The 20,569-nt window shown below is 33.6% G+C and overlaps 1 protein-coding gene across 5 annotated transcripts in view; it reads left to right on the top strand.

Moving 5' to 3' along the window:
* Positions 1–20,569, top strand: part of LOC143249737 (very-long-chain (3R)-3-hydroxyacyl-CoA dehydratase-like) — a 53,031-nt gene that overhangs the window by 7,363 nt on the left and 25,099 nt on the right. For 2 of the 5 annotated variants that reach the window (XR_013027924.1, XM_076500068.1), the window contains exons 2-6: positions 131–247; positions 6,739–6,915; positions 13,695–13,746; positions 14,397–14,504; positions 15,021–15,148. Coding sequence is in view for 4 of the 5 variants with exons in the window: in XM_076500068.1 (XP_076356183.1) it covers positions 131–247; positions 6,739–6,915; positions 13,695–13,746; positions 14,397–14,504; positions 15,021–15,148 (582 nt within the window). In the remaining variant the exon portion in view is untranslated. The remainder of the gene's footprint in view (positions 1–130; positions 248–6,738; positions 6,916–13,694; positions 13,747–14,396; positions 14,505–15,020; positions 15,149–20,569) is intronic. The other 3 variants (XM_076500069.1, XM_076500071.1, XM_076500070.1) reach the window with 3 other exon arrangements.

The raw sequence follows: 20,569 nt of genomic DNA, 5'->3' as shown, positions 1-20,569 counted from the left end.
AATTAAGATGTTAAAATACTATTTGATTGCTTTGTTTCATTTATTGGTTTAGTTACAAACTAGAAAAGTTATCAAAATTACTTGACCTCAAATAATTTCATTTTGTCTTTCTTTTGTTACTACTTAACAGAATCCTGTAATTGATTTGAGAGAAAAGGGATTACTTTTTACTGCAAGTGGTATTGGTGCAAAAGGAGAACAAACATACCAGTTCCAATTAGAGTTCTGTAGACCTGTAATACCTGAGGTAATGCTGATTTTTTTCTTTATATGTTCATTCATATGTACGAGTATCAATCCAGTGAAGTAATCAAAACATTACTGTTTTTGAAAGCTTGTAATTCTAGAAAGATTGTAAAAAAACAACAACATACATTATAATTCTATACAGCAGTACTTGTTGTAGTTCCTTTCACAGGAAGTGAGTTAGAAATAAGGATGAAAGCATTATGTTATTTAAGCCAAAAACACACCAGCTTTTATATTGGCCTGTAAGTCATCCAGAAAGTCCATATGAAATATATTATAGAACCATTAAACATAATTCAAGATCTACAATATTGTTACATATACTGTAACGTGACAAAATGTAGAGAATAATCAGTGATGTCGAGAAAACCCACTTGTAGAGAAATATGTATGCAAAAACGGCTCGTTTGGGTTGAGAAAATATTTTACATAGAAGAGCGAACAACATTTCGACCTTCTTCGGTCATCGGTATCGTGAACCTGACGATGACCGAAGAAGGTCGAAACGTTGTTTGCTCTTCTATGTAAAATATTTTCTTAACCCAAACGAGCCGTTTTTGCATATATAAAATGTAGAGAATATTTACTTTTAAATTACTAATTATCTGCTTGTTACTCATTAATCTGACTGTAATAAAGGCATAGTCATGTGATTAGATTTTACAGCTCTATAGATCTGTCAAAAACTGAGAATGGCAGATATGTTTTGAGTACTAAAATTACACTGTAGGCTCATAATACTGAATTTAAGTGACAATCTGCAAAATATGAAATATTTCTAAGAAAGCACAATGCTAATAGCCAAACAAGGTCTATTTCTTCCTCTAGACTAATACTTTACTAAATTTATAGACACAAATTTGGTCTTCAGGCTGAAGTTTTCTTTGTGTTGGAAAATATTAAAAGTTCTGAAGTTAAATTGATTACCAATGTGTATGTAATGAGTTCTTCAAGTTTAAATCTGTATGTTTCTTTAGTGTAAGGGTCTATGGTTGTAAGTTATGCTGATGTTACAATACTGGCTATAGTTGAGTTCAGTTTTCAATTTTTATTATTTTATCCACACATTTCATTATTATAATGTTCCATTAAATACTTTGTTTGCTGTGGTTTTTCAATGACAATCTTACCTTTGCTTACATAAACCTATCTCAATCTTTTTCCTGCCCTCTAAGCATTAATGAAAAAAAATTCCTGCTCATCACACTAATCTGTAGATCTCATCAATTTCATGTGACTGTTGAATATGTACAAAGCATGTGACTACTCTCCACCAATAGTATAGTGTCCCTCTGCTATTTTTGTTCAATCCTCTTTTATTTTTGATTATCAGAGTATTGTTTAGATGTGTATTTTGCATGTTGCTCCTATTTGTGATCATTCTTTGTAATTTCAAATATTTTTCTTTCCATAATTTTATTTTATTCTGTTTGCATTCAGTTGTTTCAACCATTTTTTTGCCTTTTTTTTTTAGTGTTACCAAATTATAAGAGAGGTTATTATGGATTTGCAATTCAGTATATCAGCTATGTAAATTCCCCTTACAGTTGAAAACTATATAGGTATAAGGTTTCAAGAATCATGTTCAACTTTTTCTGCATAGGAGGTACAGACCTTAATATTTTAGGGAGCTAGATTAATACATTTGGCCAGTAATTTCTTCTTGTTTTTGTTTTCAACTTGACAGTGTTTCAGAGGATAAATACAATCAAGGATAAGACTACTTGGGCTCTTTTTGTTTTTCTTCTGACACCTTTTTAATTGGTCTTTTACAGTCTACACCTCATCAGGAGTCTTCTTCATCCATGTATAGGTAACCAGGTCATCTATTGATGCATATTCTGTTTCTTTTGTATGTTTTGAAATGTGGGTTATTCCTCTAGTTACCTTTATTTTCAGACATTAACCCACTACCTCTAGAACGTGTCGAACGTGGAAAGGCTGATGAGAACTTTGATCACTTGTTTCCTCCTCCTGAATTTGCACTGTTTACCTTTACCTTCCTTAGTATCCTTTCCAGCCTTCCATAGGTTTTCATACTTTATTTCTCCAGAATGTGATGTTTTGTCTATTGCTCCTAAATCTTACAATCTGCATCCTTCTTTACTGCATAAATATACATACAAACCCTATTTGGTTCTTCCTTCATCCCATAATGTTTGGTTTCCTGCTGAACAATTTGCTTCTCAGTTGGGCGACAGTGTTAGTATACCATGTCACTTGAGGGATTTGGATCAGTATGCCTTCAGATGTCATGGAGTTAACTGTCCAAATTTTGACCGACAACTGTTGGTTTTGGTTTTATACATTTGGGGAGACTGGTTCTGAATCTCCCATTTGTCTCGCACTTACATGCTGTTCCCTCCTTCATGTTGCCCAGAATCCATCTTCTGTCTGAGGGTCTTCACAGGTTTTCTGAGGGATTTTTTTAGGGACCTTTTTTCCATCCTCATCTCTATATTGGAATGTTTGTTTTCTTTGACTCTGACATTGCAAATGTGGTTTATCTCTTGTTGGGATGACCTTTTAAGTTGTAATCCTATCTTATCTCATACCCATTTACCTGTTCCATCTCCAAGTTGCTTAGGTAGACTGGTTGATCAGATTGGATCAGATCCTACCCAACACCTTAAGCATTTGAGTATTTTATCAACACTTGCCTCAGTCGGGCCTAAACTTCTTCTCTCTGACACTGTTCTGTGGAATTGTCATTTCACCATGCCCTGTCTGCTCCCTCACTTTCTGCATGTGGAATTCTGTCACTTTTGGGTATGGGGTCTTCTATGATATTGATAATCATCATTGGTTATTCATGCATTTGCTCCCTACAGTGAACTCTACAAGATCAATGAAATCTTGCTTGGGATTTCTTGGATGTTCCCATTACTATTTCTACTTCTCTTGCAGATCATTTCCTCTGGTTGTAGGACAAGACTCGCACATCAGCATTTGAGTACCTTGTCTGGTAATGATCCATTCTGACAATTCTACAGTGGTCACTAAAGTGACACCTGGTTGAGGTTTCTATTGTTTTTTACATTGGATTTCCTATATTGGGCCCATGCACAACATATTAATTTAATTGCTTATCATATCCTGGGTGCATTCAACCTTGTGGCAGATTGTCTTTCCCACCTTGACAAGCTTTACCTGATGGAGTGGTCCCTTCATTTTCTCGTTTTCAGGTGGCTTTGCAATCTGTGGGTTTTTCTTTTATTCTTAGGCTTTAGTTATAGATACTTTCAGCCAGGACTGATCACACAAATCCCTGTATATTTATCCTCCTACCCAGTTGCTTCATTGGGATCTGACACTTGTACATGAAAATACATTCAAAGGATTATATTATTGATCAAACAGTAAGCCCTAGAACATTGTGATATATTCAGATAAAACTACATATAATTGAATCTGAAGGAAATCCAAAGTTACAACTAGTACTATTTTTAAGTGCACAAGATTCTCATTCCACAAAGGTGATTTGGCTAGGGCCATTTCTAACTAATACAAATTATCAATTGACTTGTCTGCTGCCAAAGAGAAGTAGACAAAGTTGTCTGCTTTATTTGTAACCTGCCTTGCCACATCTGCTAATAGGTGTGAAATTCTGTGTTGAACTGTTATACGATTCAAAGCCACCATCTGTAGCTTGCAAACTGCTTCTGGACACAACATTTTTGATGCAGTAATCATACATTGCTTGACAAAATCACCATCAGTGAATGGTCAGCCAGATTTCACTATCATTAACGAAATATCGAAACTGACCTCACATGCTGCACCTAAATCTGCTGACTGCTTTGAGAAAACTTCTGCTGGTGATTCAGCGACCGCTGCAGAGATTCAATTTGAGCTGTTCGTTCATCACCGACAACGTTGTGGAAATCTTTATGCTTTGACTCATAATGACGCCTTATATTGGATACCTTCGCCACTGCGACTGTTGAATGACACAGCAAACAAATCACATTCTTCTGTTGTTGAACAAAACAGATTTGCGCAGTCCAATCATCATGACACTGCTGGTTTTCATCGTCAACTTTTCTTTTATGATTAGCTGCTATATTTGTTGTGAAATAATATTAAAATATGGCTCGTAAATAAATCTCGAAGAACAATTGGAACGCTTTAGATTTTGTAATTACGGAAAAAATATTATGTCATTGTGCCAGTGATTAAATGCCTATGCATTAACGAGATTTGCTTATTAAATTTTCTTTATTGCTTGACACAAATAATGGACCATCCAGTATCAAATCTAATGCATATTCTTCTATAGCTCTTAATCTTCACGCAGGCATGAACTCTCTATGTTTGACTTTCCCGTTGTACGTTGCGGGCCACTCAACTACTCTTCACAGGCCAGACTTTGTGCACCACTGATTAACAGGGTATCAACATCCAGATTAGGGTAGGGTAATGGTTCTCAATAGAAGGAGAGATGTAAAAGTGCAGTTTATTCCATTCGATTGAGAACCATTACCTTACCCTCATGTAAGTGTAGATACCCTGTAGCTGATTTTGGATTTAGAGTAAACAAATCAATGTAAGCCCTCATACAGATGTTGGGTTGTCTAACTTCCTCCTTATGTGTTGTGGGTCATAGCAGTGATACATTGGATTGTTCCAGTTCTATCCTGGCTCTCCCTCATTCTCTTTTATGAGGATGTTATTGCCTTTGAGATGTTTCTGATCTGTTTTATGGTCATGGGAGTTGATTGCATGTGATAGAATTCCTTTGGATACTGGATGTTAAATTCCCAATTTGATAGCTCAGCTAATCCTGTCATACCCAAGAATCAGGAAATTAGGAGCCATTCTGATTCTTGGGTTTGAGGCAAAGGTGGTATAATCCTCATCCTTTCCTTGTCATGTATTGAAACCCTTTGAGGAGGTTTTGCTTGTAGCTGACTTACTGAGTACAGTTCAATAAGCCCTATCCACTCTTCACTACAAGATGCATCCTCATATACCCCTTTCTCTTCTTTTAGGTTAGGATCAATTTCCTACTATATTCATTCTCCTTTATAGATGTGCTTCTTTCATTTTCTGCCTTGATTTCTTACACATTACAAAAAATGGCAAAATGTATTAAAAGTGGTGCAGTTCCTATTTTCGGGTCTTCAGATATGACTCTCTCATCTGTGGAGGTGTTCTTCGAATACTTTTGAGGGATATGTTTTTTCTTCCCTTTACTGGTTCTTCCTTCTAATCAATGTGGGATTCTAGCTAATCTTGTGAGGAGAGAGAAGTACCATATTGGAAGTTATAATTTTCCTATACTGCAAAGGTATTTCTGATAGATACTTCCCTCCATTCACATTTTCCACCCTTCCTCCTCACTCATTTCCAGTGCTCCTGTCATTTGCCAAACTTTGAAGTGATAGCTTGGTAGAGATGCATGGAGGGAGTCACATACATAATGTAAGTGTACGATGATCCTATTGATGGAGAAGTGACATGATTAGCATGAGGCACACGCTGGAATCATTTGATACCGGTAGGGGATGCAGAAGGCTTAGGGTACATGTAATAAAAAATTGCATATAGAGAGCACTAACAAACAGGAATAGCTAACCTTGTGGGTGGAATGAAATACTTGTCAGATTATACTTTGCAGTATAAAAAAATTATAATTTTTTGGTATCTGTCCTGTTATATAGATTCTGCCAGCAAGTTCCCATGGTGTAAGCAATGAGATAATTAAGCAACTAGATCAATACTTTTCTTTGCCTTCTGCTTCTTCTTGAAAGCACAAATATTGTCTAATAACTCCTGTACATGTAAATTCCACAATATGTTGACTGTAGAATGAGAAAAGTCAAAAGTCATGTGAAAAATGAAAACCTGAATGTAGCTAAACCAAAAGTAGGAAATAAGCAACACAACAAATTGTAAGGTTAAATTCATTGACAAACATTAAGGGGGAAAATTAAAGAGTTAAAAAAGTCTGACTTTAGAACTGTATACCGCTGATATGCCTACAGCTAAGTTATAAGGAAAAGGCAGGTCTCCCTACTAATAAACATAAACCTCATCTAGAAGACTTGTATACATAAATGTATAACTACAGCACCTAGGACAAGCATAGCAACCTTCTCCAGATATGATTGTCTGGGACAAGCCTTCTTAAAAAGTATGATATAATTTTTCTTAATTTACATAATTATATACTGAAGAGTTTATTGCTGAGTTCTTTTTTTAAATTTCATTTAGCATATGTAAATCATGTCTTTAATGTGTGTATGCACTGTATTTTTGCATTTTTTTACTTTTTGTGGCACTTAAATAAAGCTTCTTATGGGCATGTTTATTATTAGAATTTAAATTTTAAATGGAAAGCACTATCTATGAGAGAATAAAAGACAGTGTGGACTTGTGATAAATGGTTTTTTATTCTGTAAAGAAAAATTATGAAGGCAAACGATTGTAAAAACAGCACACATATGAAACTTACTTTCATATGTAAATGTTGGAATCTTGATACAGACAGGCCAGTATCGTGTAAATGACAAAGAAGTTGAAATCTCAGTTCAGAAGGTAACAGTGGATCTCTGGTCTCAACTTACAGCAGATGAAAAAAAACCACCTTGGTTGAAAGTGGACTTTGATCGGTTATTTGCTCAAGAAGAAGAGGACAATATGGAGGATGCAAACTTAATCATGGTATAATTTTCATAAGTCTTAACTGTGAAGTTTTAAATTCCTCCAGTTATTTCAAAGAACTAGAGATATTTCTAAATTATTTAAGTTGTGAAACATTGTAGGTTTTTCCTGTATTTCTGAATGTTTTTCTGTTGATATAAAATTGAGATTTTTTTGGGGAATTTTGATATTTGAAACCATGAAGACATTATTAATTACTTTTTTTTTCATTTAAAGGTTAATACATTGTTTTCACGAAAACAGTTTTAGGCTAGTATAACAAATTACAGCAGTGCAAATTAACAGAGATCAATAGGATAAAGGCCTCTAAATTTCTTTCTGATATACTCTGAAGATAGTAGGATAACACAAACACAAGATACAATTTGGGGAAATACAGGCTAGGCACCAGGTTAAGAGTTTTGTTTTTCTAACAGGTTTATTGAGTTATGAAATTCGTTATAATTGACAGTAGTGGAAGGCAGTTCTTTATAGGAGATGAAGAGGGAAATTGGTGATTTCCTGAAAATAAAATGATGTATTAAAATTTTTACCTCTGTTTGGTGTGTAAGGACTGAATGATCCAATATATTCTATGACTGTTCTTGTGCATAGATTACATAAAATAAATAAAAATGCCAACACTCAAAACTGCATAATAATTTAGTGTATAAAGTTAAAACCAAAACTATTCTGCAGACGATAGCATTGCCTGTGTGTAGGAAAGGCACAAATTGCTCATTAAAATAGTAGTTTAAATATATCCTCAATAAGTCATCAGAACTTTCAATACTGTACAGTTTTTGTCTTTTATTATGAAATCTATGAATGACTGAATCACAAATTCTGGTAGTATTTGTAACAGAAAGTTTGAATTTTTTGCTTTTCTTTCTTCTGCTTCTTTTCTATTACATGATAACTTAAAAACCAAATCAATGGTGTTAACCAGTTTCATTGAGGTGACAGTTTCAAATGAGAGTATCAGTTTTTAGAAGTCTTGTTAATAACTAATAGTAATCTTAAAAAGTCATAACTGTAGTGTAAATGATGTTATCATTATCCCTTACAGAAATCTGGTGTTTCTTTCAAAAGCTTAAGTACAGGGTGAAACAGGAATTACCAGCTAATAATAAATAAGCAATAGATATTACAGTTGGAACCTCATTGTATTTACAACTTGGTTATAAATAAAATCTTATGTCTATTGAAACATTGTGTTAAAAAAAACACACAAGCAAACAATTAAAGAAAAACTTTTGAAATCAGAAAGTAAATGTGGGAATGGTATTTGCATCATCATACATAATACCACAGGCAATAATTAATATGTTGTAATATGCATAACAATTCAGTGAGTTTTTCTTCACTTCTTGCTGCATTTTCAGGCACAGGTGGTCAGGGTGCACTGGGATAGTATGATGGTGATGTCCCATTTCTCCAAGCAAGAGGGCACCTGGCAGAGAAACCTTTATTTTTGGACACTGGATTTTCTTTATTGGGCCCATGGACTGTATGTCCTGTGACCATGCTAGATGATTATAACATTGAGACAATTCCTACTGCAAACTTGATGTACAATTCTAGATGACATCTGGTGTTGGTTGATTTACACCATCCATTGGTTATCTGTACATCACATTTTAAAATATGTGACACAATATCGCATGTCATATGATCTTGTTACACATGCTCTTTAAATGAGGTATTCTATAGGAACAGTTGTGGATATGTCTCAAGGTCTTTTGCTTCATAGGTATGTTCATCCTGTACCATACACCCATGGAATTACATTGGTAAAGGAGACAGGGATTACTGCCCATCTCTGATGCTCTTCCTACTGTGCAGCTGATGTTTAATTTCAGGCACTGCTTAGTGTTGGCTGATTAACTCCATGAGTGTGGTAGCTTTGCTTTTCAAAATAGGGTATCATTGTCACCCATTACACACTCTCCAGTGCTGAGGTTCTCCTGACTATCCAATGCATTTTTCTTCCCTTTCTTCTAGAAGATTATAGGAGTCTTTGCAAATTACAAGTACCTAAACATTGGGGTGGTAAATCATGAAGGCTTGTCTTCCTGAGTGAAACAATACCACACAGTTGAAAGTAGGATAGTGACATTCTGCCAGGGTCAATAGCAAATTGCCATTCCTACTGCAGTTCTAATGTCCAATTCCAGATGCTGCTAAGTATTGATGGACTACTCTGCTATATCTAAATAAATATTGTAGTTTGTTTGTCTGGCTGAAATATTTCTCCTTCCTACTATCCTCCAGATGTAAGTTCCTGGTTTGGTTGGATGTTGCTTTGAAATGATCCAGCTACAAAAGTCCTCACCTCTGTTTGGCTGGTTCCCTCCTGCTACTGTGCATTGGATGATAAATTCTAAATACTCCTTGGTTTTGGACTGGACTGGTACCCCAACTTTATTTCCTTTTTAAACTTCCCAACATTCAGTTGAATGTCAGTTCTAGGTGGATCTGGTTTTATCATCATTACCCAACGTCTTATGCTAGGTTCTCTGTTCCTACTGTAGATTGATGACACATTTCCAAATCTATGAGATTTTGGACTGGAGATGTACACCATCTGAACTTTCCTCCTCCTTACAATCTTCTTGATGTTGATTTCCAGTAGATCATTTGTTTGTTTTATTGCAGATTTGCATGTGAAAAGTCAGGTTCATGATACAAAAGCTCATCTTCTCTCCTGGTAACTGTTTTTGAGATGAAAGGTAAATTACCTTCTTTCTACTGTGACCTGATGTACAATTCCAGATGGGTGTTGGTGGAGGTCAAATTCCCATACACAGTCTGTTGCACCTTAGCCAATCAACAACTGGCCCGGTACCTTTTTTGAACTCTCCATGTTTTCTGCCTTTTATAGTTTTGGTAACACATTATTGACAGGTGAAGTGTGTATCTCACTCAGAAATGGTACAGTTTCCCAGTGATGTGCTGTTTTTAATTTCTTACCACTCTTCCTGTTCCTTCTTTAGGCACTTTCTAAAAGACAATCATATTCTTATCAGCTCTCCTCCAGTTCAGTGTGGGATTTTAGAATTCTTTTTGAGAGGAAGTAATATATTTTATTGGAAGTTAACATTTTCCTACACTGCAAATGGATTTCTGACACATACCTCCTCTCACATTTCCTACCCATTCTTGAAGCGATTAACAGGTGCATTATTAGAGAGGGTGCTAGTTACAAAAGGAGTAATGCCACACTCCTATTGGTGAAAGGTTATTGATGTAAATATACAGAAAGAAGCAGGAGTTAGAAGGCTTAGTGGCAAGCAAAGACATTGTGCCAATTAAGGACACTACTAATTGAGAAGGCTTTTTGTGACCAGAAATGAGTATGTTTCAGAAATCCATTTACAGCTTAGAAAAATTCCAATTTCTCACTACACTTTTTTATGTGTCCTCTCCTTAATTATTTTGATTATATGAAAAAATTGTCACTAAATTATAAACATCAATTATGACATTCATATGAATTATTTTCAATTTAAATGTTTTTAACTGACTTTGTATTTTAGGGACACAAGTTCCATTGTTTGTTCCTTTTGTTCAATCCCACACATGGATTTTGTTCAGTATTTGTGATGCTCATTATTATGTCTATGCACCATCATCATACTTGTCTTATTTTCCTTCTAATTAATTATATTGAAAAACAATAGAATAAAATCAAATAAAAATTTCATCTTCTAAGTATTTTACACAAACAGTAAACCACAATCTTAATTTCATGGGGTAACTGGGTTACTCATTTCTGAAACCTCCAAAGACTCTCAACACTTCTTCACAGGAGCCATTCTAATACTGTAATGGTAATTGGAGGCACTCTGAAAGTCAGTGGTACAGTCCATCTCAGTGTTGATTCCATTCTGATCTTGGATTCAGGATTCCCAACTGCCTGCTTGTGTTACTTCAGCTGAGTATGCCCCTCCTTGTGTTTCATCATTGTTGTTTCCATGCCTACTTTTGCTTATTCTTTACTCTTCCTGATGAGGACCAGGTATTCCTACTTTCATTTTAGGAATCTCTTTTTCCTTCATTTTTCTTTTTCTTCATTATCATCTCATACTCAACTCCAGTGTTCATTTTTATGTTTCTTCATTTGTAGGCTTTTCATCATGACTGTCTCAGCTTTATTGGGGTAAGTTGCACTTACCTGTTTTCTGTGTTAGTGTTCCTCAGTTCAGGTCCAGTTACTTTGGTTTCTTTGTTTTTGGGACTTATTTTGCTAGACTGCTTAATTTTCTAACTTTCACTTCCCTCAGTCTTCCCTCCAAACCTTTGCGATGGCTCCTCCATCATCATCATCAGTGTGGGGGTAGAATTTCTAAAATTAAAATTTTTATTACCTTTAGCTTTATTTCAAATAGATACCTACCTCACCTCCTACCCTTACTTCCTACTTACCATGTAATTAGAGTGCCTCATAAAGATTGGACGTATACTACCATGCTGGTACTTATGGGCATTGCTGGTGGGTTGCTGTATCCTGATGAAGATTACATCATAGGCTGGCAGAGTACATGTTAATACACATTGTGGTGGAAGCTTTGTTCAAGTGACTAGTAGTATGTGCAGAAATTTACATAGCAGTGTGCCCAAGATAGGAGAGTATCAAGCCATATGGCCAAAAAAAAAAAAGCTGCAGGAAACACTGTGTGTTACTATAATCAGGAATGATAATTTAATGATTTTCCACCTTTTGCAATTCACAGTGGTTATCCAAACTTTCATGCCCTCACAGTGTCACAATGATATGTCTGCTGACTTACAGTGTTAGAAACTGGGTTTTGATACCCATGGTGAGCAGAGCACAGATAATCTACTTTGTAGCTTTATGCTTAATTCTAAAGAACCAAACTATCACATATTTTCTGTGGATGTGCTCTAATGGACTCTAACTTTACATACCAAATATCAAGGCAATCCATTAAGAAATGTTTGAGGTATAACACCTCCATTTTTGATTGAATTTCTCCCTTTTTTCCTGTTCATACCAAAGGTATGAACGATTTATTTGATAGAAAAGCAAGCTTAAATTTCATAGATGTTTATCAAATTTTGTGCAGTGATAGATCTTTTCAACCTACATTTAGTTTAAATATATATAATCCATATGCACAGAGTTATTAAAAAAAACTGCTGAAATTTGACAAAAATGTTTTGATGTTGTTATGCAAAACAACATGTGAGCTATCAGTTTAATATTTTTAATAAAGCTTTGTCCAAGAGTAAAAATGGACCATTTTTAGTTTTTTAGATTAAATATGGCTGATTAGAGCAGCGAAGCTACAAGGTGAAAGGACATGCAGATACTTAAGTGTTGGTTAGGCCAAGCAAATTAGGTTAGCAGTTTCTAGCTCAAGTCTTCCAAAGAATCATACAGGTGGACGATTATTTTTCATTGCCAATATTTCAGTACAAAGTTACTAAATTATCCCAATTAAAGAGCATTTAGAGTTGCATGATATTAACTGTACCAATTGCATGATAGTGATGACAGGAAACTTTTAATCTAGATTCCATTGTGTTAATATAAATAAAGCTTGGTCGTTTCTGTAAATTAAATATCTGTTCTGAATAATAAAAGTTGCAGTCTTACAGCTAATGGTGGCTACTGTCAAATGTTGCTTTATTTCTGTCTGTGGATTGTTGGTGTGTACTAACAAAAAAGTTATTATATCTAATTTCAAGACACCTTGGAAAAGGAAATACATAGATAGATTGTGAATATTTGATAAATCTTGGACATAAAGCAATTTTTATACAAGAATCTCCTGAAGTACATTATTTCTTGTGAATACGTGGGTTGCAGTGAGTGTACCCTTATTTTCATGATGATCAGTAAGCACTTTCAAGTGTTCTTGATTTCAAGTTCTGCTGAAAACCATCTAAAGTTGTCCATTACTGAACATGGGCTCTGACAGGGATACACCAAGATTAGGCAAAAGGATGTCAAATCTAAATTGTGTCATAATGTCGACATTGTCATCCAGGGAAAGCCATTTTTGAAATTGGAAAATGTTTTCTGGTATAATGTGACAATTTAACAAACATACATTTACAAACTGCAAGAAAGATGGAATTTTTTTTTACATTTTAATCCAAATATATCTTTAATTTTCAATCAATCATAGACTACTCACTTCCAAATGACTGGAAGCCAAACATCTGAAATTATGTAATAAGTTGCCATAACATCAGTGTATGAATAAGAGGCAGACAGATACACACTGTGTTCTAGAGTACTATATTAAGAGTCATTTAGTATATATTTACACCATATCATGTTATTTTAAATCACATTTGAGAAACAATACATACTAATTTAATCAAAGAACCAACAGTTCAGAATTATATAGACTTGAAGAACAACCAACATCATCTGGTTGTTTGATTATCTGATTTGTAAAGGAAGTAAAATGAAACTTGTATAGAATAAATCATACCAAATATATATTTTGCATTTTCATAACTTAGGTGTTCAACTTTGAAGTATTATAACATGAAGAGTAATAGCTCATTAATTCTTTAATCATATCTCTCCTAATTAAACTGAAAAGTAAATGAATATTTTGCAGTGGTTTATTTTAATTTGAGATTTCCAGAGATGGCTTTTGTTAGATAGCCAGCAGAGAATATCTCTACCACATAACATAATTTTGGAAAAAATAGATCAGTCTTAGTTTTCATAATTTTTGTGTGAGGTGTAAATACACCATTATATGATGTTGATAAATTATTTATGATGAAGTTTTGTTTGTTTGTTTTTAAATCAGAAAGAAAAACTTGGAAATACAATAGGAAGAAGGAAGAGACCTGACCAAAATGGTATAGAATTTTCTTTGAAAAATATTTTAAGGAAGTATATAATTTTTCTTTAAAGTTGCATATCCTGTTCATAATAATATGGATTTTATCTTAAATATTACAAGATATTAATATTTAATATTTTATTAATAGTATTTATATTGTATAATATAGGTATCAATAAATGTTGATTTTTGGTGCATTGAATAGAATAATATTAGGAGTAATAATAGAAGTTAAAAGTTTCCTTGATAAAGTATCTAGATTGTAAGAAACAGTTAAGGATGATATTTTAATAGAAAACCCACTTAGTAAATTTGTAGAATAGGAAGTTTCAGTTATTGACAATAAAATCTTTTTAGATTTGTTCAAAGCTTTTAATCAAAATGTCATTTTTACTAAAAACTCTCATTGTAGATTTTTATTGAAAGTTTATGTTTAACCCAATAATTGAAAATATTTGTATATTTGTAATATGTCTATTTTAAGCATTCCTGTTGATGAGTGTGTGAATGTTGAACTTTTTTGTTTAATTAATGTTTCTTTAACAGAATGTATATTATAGTAAGTTTGCCATTTTAGTTTTTTGCATTGAGAGAAAAAATTAAATGAGTTAGATATTAAAAATGTCCATTTACCAATTTCACTCAACACCTTCTTTTCCACACAAGTGAAGGATTTCTGGAAGGTCTACCTCCTATTCTACAATTTGATCCAGTTTGTGGGTTTTCTGTATGTACTAATAGTAATGCTCATTCGCTATTCTAAAGAAGGACCATGTAAGTAGACATGAAAGTTTTGTCATACCAATATATTTTCAGGAAAATTTCACTTTGAACACTTTATAAACTAAAAACAAGACTTTTTCTAAGATATAAGCTGATTTTGTAATACAAGTACAAACTGAAATATTCTTACTTATTCTTGTATTAAATTTGCTTGATATATGATTGTCTCTTCAGAAATTTTGAGTAAATCACATTTGTATAAGCAGTTTCTTTTGAAAGTCTCACAATTAATATAAAAAGAGGTAAACAAGAAATACATTTCTTCACTACCTAGTCAAAAAATACTACAGAATCTTTTCTCATTTTTTTCCTTTAACTCTCCTGTTTTTTGATTAAATTTGAATGATATGAGAGAGAAGAAAGTTTAATCTTAATGGAAATTTTTCCAGCATAATAGTTTTACACATTAAATTGTATTTCATTCCTTTGCCACTGCTAATTCTTCAGTATTTAGATTTTTAGTTAGCTTATGTTTTGGTGATTATCCATCTCTACTTTGTAACTTAGTTTCTATAGATGGAACATATGAAGCAGTTGGAAGAGTGATGAAAATCTGCCAGTTGCTGCAAATGCTAGAAATAATTCATTTGCTGATAGGAGTGACACAAGGAAATTACCTCATTTGTTTGTTTCAGGTAAGAAAGTTTTGAATTTATTTTAAAATATTTTAATCTTACTTTAGATGTGTGATTAAAGCAAAAAGTGTTTTTAACTAATTTGTAACTTACATTTTTGTATTCTGAAAAATTAATTTCATTTTAAAATTCTCCCAATGCTTAAAATATATTGGCATAAGTTGAATTAGAAAGGTATATCTCTTCAGTTTAATTTTGCAGCTGTACTGTTATTTGCTTGTAATAAACTTTATATATATTTGTTTTTCATCAATTACGTGTATTGAAATCGTATTTTCAAATATGATGTTTTATCTCCTTCAAAAATAGCTTTTCTGAACCTATATTGCCCCTATATGTGCAAATTTGTGCTCACCATTAGCTTTGATATTTCAACCTACTTTTACATGCAACTTCATGTGAGACATCTGCTTGTCGTCATGCAAAGGTCATGCAGCATTCCTCCACTAACAGGAGTGTGCTGCAACTGATATCATTACTAGCACCCTCTCTTCCATACAGCCAGTAATCATTTCTCAATTGGAAGTTCTACGTTTAGGTCATGTTTTCACTCATGATTTCATACCAATTCTTTCTTTTATTGACTTTGTGTCAGTTATTTGTGGCTTTGTTTTTTTTATCATTTCATTAATTTTTCACTCATGGTTCACACATGCATTTTTCTGTTATTTCAAATAAATTTTTTTATCAGTTTTTGAATTTCAATTTGGAACTTCAAGTGAAATCAGGGTAAGCTTATTTTACTGAGAAAGTAATGGCTCTGTTTGATGGGCATTAATTACCTTTATGTACACTTTTGGGTTGCCAGATGATTGTTCTGTATACCATGCAAGGGTATGCCTGAATATAGGGATGCAGATTTTGACAGCCTGTTTCCACCTCCTGTTTTTTCATCACTATTATGTTTCATTTTGGGGAATGTGTCCAGGCCTCTCCCTCCCTTTGTTGACTTATTACTTCAAGTATGTTGTATTTTATCTTTGTTTCTTGTTTCCTTTGGTTCCTCACCTGCCCCTCTTAGTATCAGTCCAATAGGTTAGTATTTAATGTTTCGACTCCCTCACTGGATATTGGGCTCATGTGAGTCCTTTTAGGGACCAGTTATGTTCAGAGTTGGTATGCATTGATTCTAATCAACTGTGGTAGACCATACTTTGATGTAACACTGTCTTTCATTTTCTTCCTTAGACTCACAGTGTTTCTTCTTGCTTGTCCTTTTGGGGGTTTGGACCCTAATACTTTGGTTACTTTTTCCCAGCTTTTGTTTTTCCTATTTTCCACCATGGGGATGCATCTCCTTGATTGCTCTTTCCTTGATAATGTGGTTCCTCTGTTGATGGGCCCTTTGTGGGGACTAGACTTTATATATTATAGAGCTACTGGTTCTCAACCTCTCTTCCCACTGTCCTAGATGTTCTGTCTCTTTTGGAGATCTGGGCTTTAGTGGAAGCCTTTATCCTTCTGGGTTATATCCACGTGTTGCATTCAGTGGGAATTCATGGACAAGTGGAGAATCATTTGAAATCCCTTGAAAACCCCTCTTCTCCTTCTTTACAGACCATCTTAGCTGGGCAGTTGAATCATAACAACTCCAGTATTGGTGTTCAATTTCCTCCTTCTCATCCAAAATGTCACTTTTTTATGGGTGCTTCTTTTTCAAGTTTGGGTGCTTATCTGGATGCTTGGAAAGTTTTTGAATGATGCATTTTTGCAGGGTCCTCTCTACACATCAATCTCTTGTAGCTATTCCTAATCTTGTAGCTGTGGTTCTTTTTATTCTGGACCTTTAGGGTCAGTCATTGATGGTTCATTCCAACAACCTGAGAGTGGTGTTGTGCATCTCCAGGCAAGACCTCTGTGTTTGGACATTGGATTTCTTGTATTGGACCCACAGCCATCAATTTATTTTGTTGGTTTGCCATATTCTGGTTGCTTAAATCTTGTCATGGATCATTTATCACATCCTAATAGGATTCTTCTTGTGGAGTGGTCACTGGACCCATGGGTGTTTTGTAGGCTCTGTACTGAGTGGGGTATTTTGTAGTTGGATATCCTTGCCACTCATCTCAGTTCTTAGCTCTCAAGGTTTTGTTTTCCAGTTTCATATTCATTGGCTAGAGCAGTGGTTGCTGTCAATTAGGATTTATCATGTCTATAGCTATATGCCCTACCCTTTCATTCATCTGATTCCATACATCCTTTCTATCATCTAAACCACTCCATGTTAAGATTTGTTGGTGGCTCTGTATTGGCCAGTTTAACCATTGTTTCCATTTCTAATCCCACTACTGGTATTTTCTCCTTTCCCTCTCTCTGCCTACCACTCTCCTTCATGAACTCCAGTCTAGCATGCATCACCTGTCTGTTTTCAGACTTGGGTTTCATAATTTCTCTTTGAGTGAGTAGATGCTCATTTTCTTTTTCATTTTCTTTGCAGGAGTCTTTGTTGCATAGTTGGATTATGCTCACTAGTGAATGCTACTTAACCAGGTATACTTTTTCTTAATTCTGCATTGGAAAATCTGTGTGTCATATATACTCACGATTGAAATAGTCTACAAGACTGCTTGTGGGTATGCTTCATGTTATTTTGCTTCATAAAGATGGATGTTGCAGATTGTACACTTATGGACAAACATGAGTGAATCATAGGACTGAGGGTGCAATACATGATACCAAGTATATATTCCATACTTTCAATCATGTTTGTTATTAAAGTGACTCAATTTTGTCATTCATTTCAGAGAACTGGTTAAAACTCTTATGGTGGCAGATACCAATTGCCAGCTGGCAGTTTTTCTTTTGCTCTGTAATTTGATCAAAACTATAGAGAAAGCTATATCTGAAACCTAGGGATCTCTGATGTGGCCATTTAGTCCAAGTGTGCCTAATATAAGATTAGAATTAAAATTTTCATTTTTTTATTATATTTATTAGATGTGTGCTCATTAATCTACTTTTTATTGTTATTGTATTTGGCTTTCAGTCATGGTAATGTTTTGCTTTCTCAGTAATGAAACTTTAATTAGAATTTTCACGTTATATATTGCCAGTTGAAATCTATACATTTTCATACATGTAACTTATTTTCTAAATATTTAACAAAAAAGTGGAAAAATATATACCACAAATAATGGCTGATGCTAAATAAATGCTTTAATGTTCACAACATTTGATATTACAAGGATTATTAGGAAAAAAATGTGAAAGTAATACCATACAACAGTCCTAGAGTGGAGTAGATATGAATCACAAGCAAATCAATGGTTTTACAATAGGATAATATTAGTATACACGTAATTTATCATTATAAGTAAAAAAATATAATCCAAATAAAAGTTTGAACTATATTTTGACAAATATTTAGCAAATGTCTATAATATTAATAGGTAATTTGGTATTTTGCACTGTTGCTCTGCTACAATGTCACATTCTTATAGTTTGAAAAATAAAAAAAGTGCTCTGAGGTCTCATTTATTTCCTTTGGGTGTATGGTACCAAACTGATGGATTAGTTGATTTTCATTTTGTTGTCTGTTCTTTTTCACTATTGATGAATGATGGAAGGTCAGTATTTTGAAGTGGTTAATAGAATGGTCATTATTATTGCAATATTTAACTAAAGGCTTGTCTAGATTGTAATTCTGGATGATATGAATGTGTTGGCATGTTTGTTCAGACAACATACAACCTGTTTCTTTTACGTACTGTTGTCTACAGTATAAACTAGTAAATAAGTATATTAAGAATTTGTATGTATTGCTGAACAACTGTTTCATTGTTTACATGGAATTGGGTAAAAATACAGAAGTATTGGTGTTGATGTAATTCAGTGTGTTCCATTGTGAACATGCGTGGCAACATGTACCACACTGAAGATGAGTGACTGCTTCTGGTGCCTTCAACCATTCACAAACTAGTATGACTTTTTTTTTTTATATGAAATTATAAGTTCATTGTTTAATGCTTTGTTGTTCTTAAACATTTCAAATTGTTCTTAATTATTTTACATATCTGTATTTTTGTAGATGATATGTCCATTGTCCATATCAAAAGGAAGAGAATTTTTAGGATCATTATTTTTCATCTTTAGTTTTAGTGCATTATTATTACCACTGATTTTTACAAGCTGAATTGATCATGTTTATAGGATAAGTGTTAATCTTAAAAAGAATTTGACATACTATCAGTTGTTTGGTTGGAATTAGGTGTGAAATTGCATAGAAGGCATAGATGGTGACATTGATTTTTGGAATACACTTTTAGTGGATATGGAATGGTTTGAGTTGTAATCCAGGATAGAATGGGAGTCAGTATGTTTATAATAGATGGAAGTTAAAAAAAAAAATGTATTCTGTATAGTAAGCTAGAGTGGTGCCAAGGGTGTTTATGGAGTGGTTTAAAACATTGTTTGTGAGTTGAAGATCTGTTTGATAGTTCTTAGTGAAATTGATAAAACTGTAATTTGTCTGTGCTGGAAGTTTAGATTCAAATTAAGTCATTATTGTGTTGTCAGTATAAGTCAGAAAAATGTTGTATTCTATATAGCCTGCTAACAGTTGGAGAATATCTTGGTTCTCATGGTTATACCCTTTATTTGTTTGTAATATGAATCATTGACAAAAATATGATTTTCTAATTAGTTCTATTCAGTTTTGTTAATTGCTTGAAATTCTTGAAAACGAGGATCATATTGCAACTATTTTTAAATGGAATCATTGTCCCTAACAGTTATTTTATAAGTCTTAAGTATATTTTGATATGATTGTAACTCAAAATATTCCTTAAGATTTAAAGTTTAAAAAGTTGGAAGTGTTAATATAAGCTGCTTTGTATTGTGTGGATATTATAAATTGCAACAAAAGTTGGTTTAAGTGGAGTATTTCTAGATTTGTTTACCAGAATCAGCAGTATTGTATGCTATTGTGAAGTTACATTTTATTTTTTAAGGTATTTGGAATTATAAAAACATTACAGCAAGGCTGAAAAGATTTACTCATGGTGTGTGAGATTTATGTTACATGAACAAACTTATGTTCTGATATGATACTTTACCTTTTCTCACATAGTAGCTTTCTTTTTTCATTTGTACTGTTCTCTGTATGCACATTTTTCACTTGCCACTTGTCATGATGCTTTCGCTTACCCTCATGTGTTTACAAATGGTACAGTTGCACTGTAGAATGCAAGTGAGCATTCAACAACTTTCCACCAGCAGAAACATAGTGCACACTCCTAGTGTAGCTGACTCCTTTGACACTCTCATCATTTCTTGATTTAGCATTCATAAGTGCAGTTGTGTTAAATTTCTCCTGGGTACTTTGCATTTTCATATTCAGTTTAACTTTTTTACTATCTTATGAGAATGTATTTTTTGTTGTCATTAAGATTTCAGATTTTCTTGTGGAAAGTTTATCTTTTC

The sequence above is a fragment of the Tachypleus tridentatus genome, chromosome 4 (genome assembly GCF_004210375.1).
Source record: "Tachypleus tridentatus isolate NWPU-2018 chromosome 4, ASM421037v1, whole genome shotgun sequence".
Classification (NCBI taxonomy): domain Eukaryota; kingdom Metazoa; phylum Arthropoda; class Merostomata; order Xiphosura; family Limulidae; genus Tachypleus; species Tachypleus tridentatus.
This window is presented reverse-complemented; position numbering and strand designations above follow the sequence as displayed.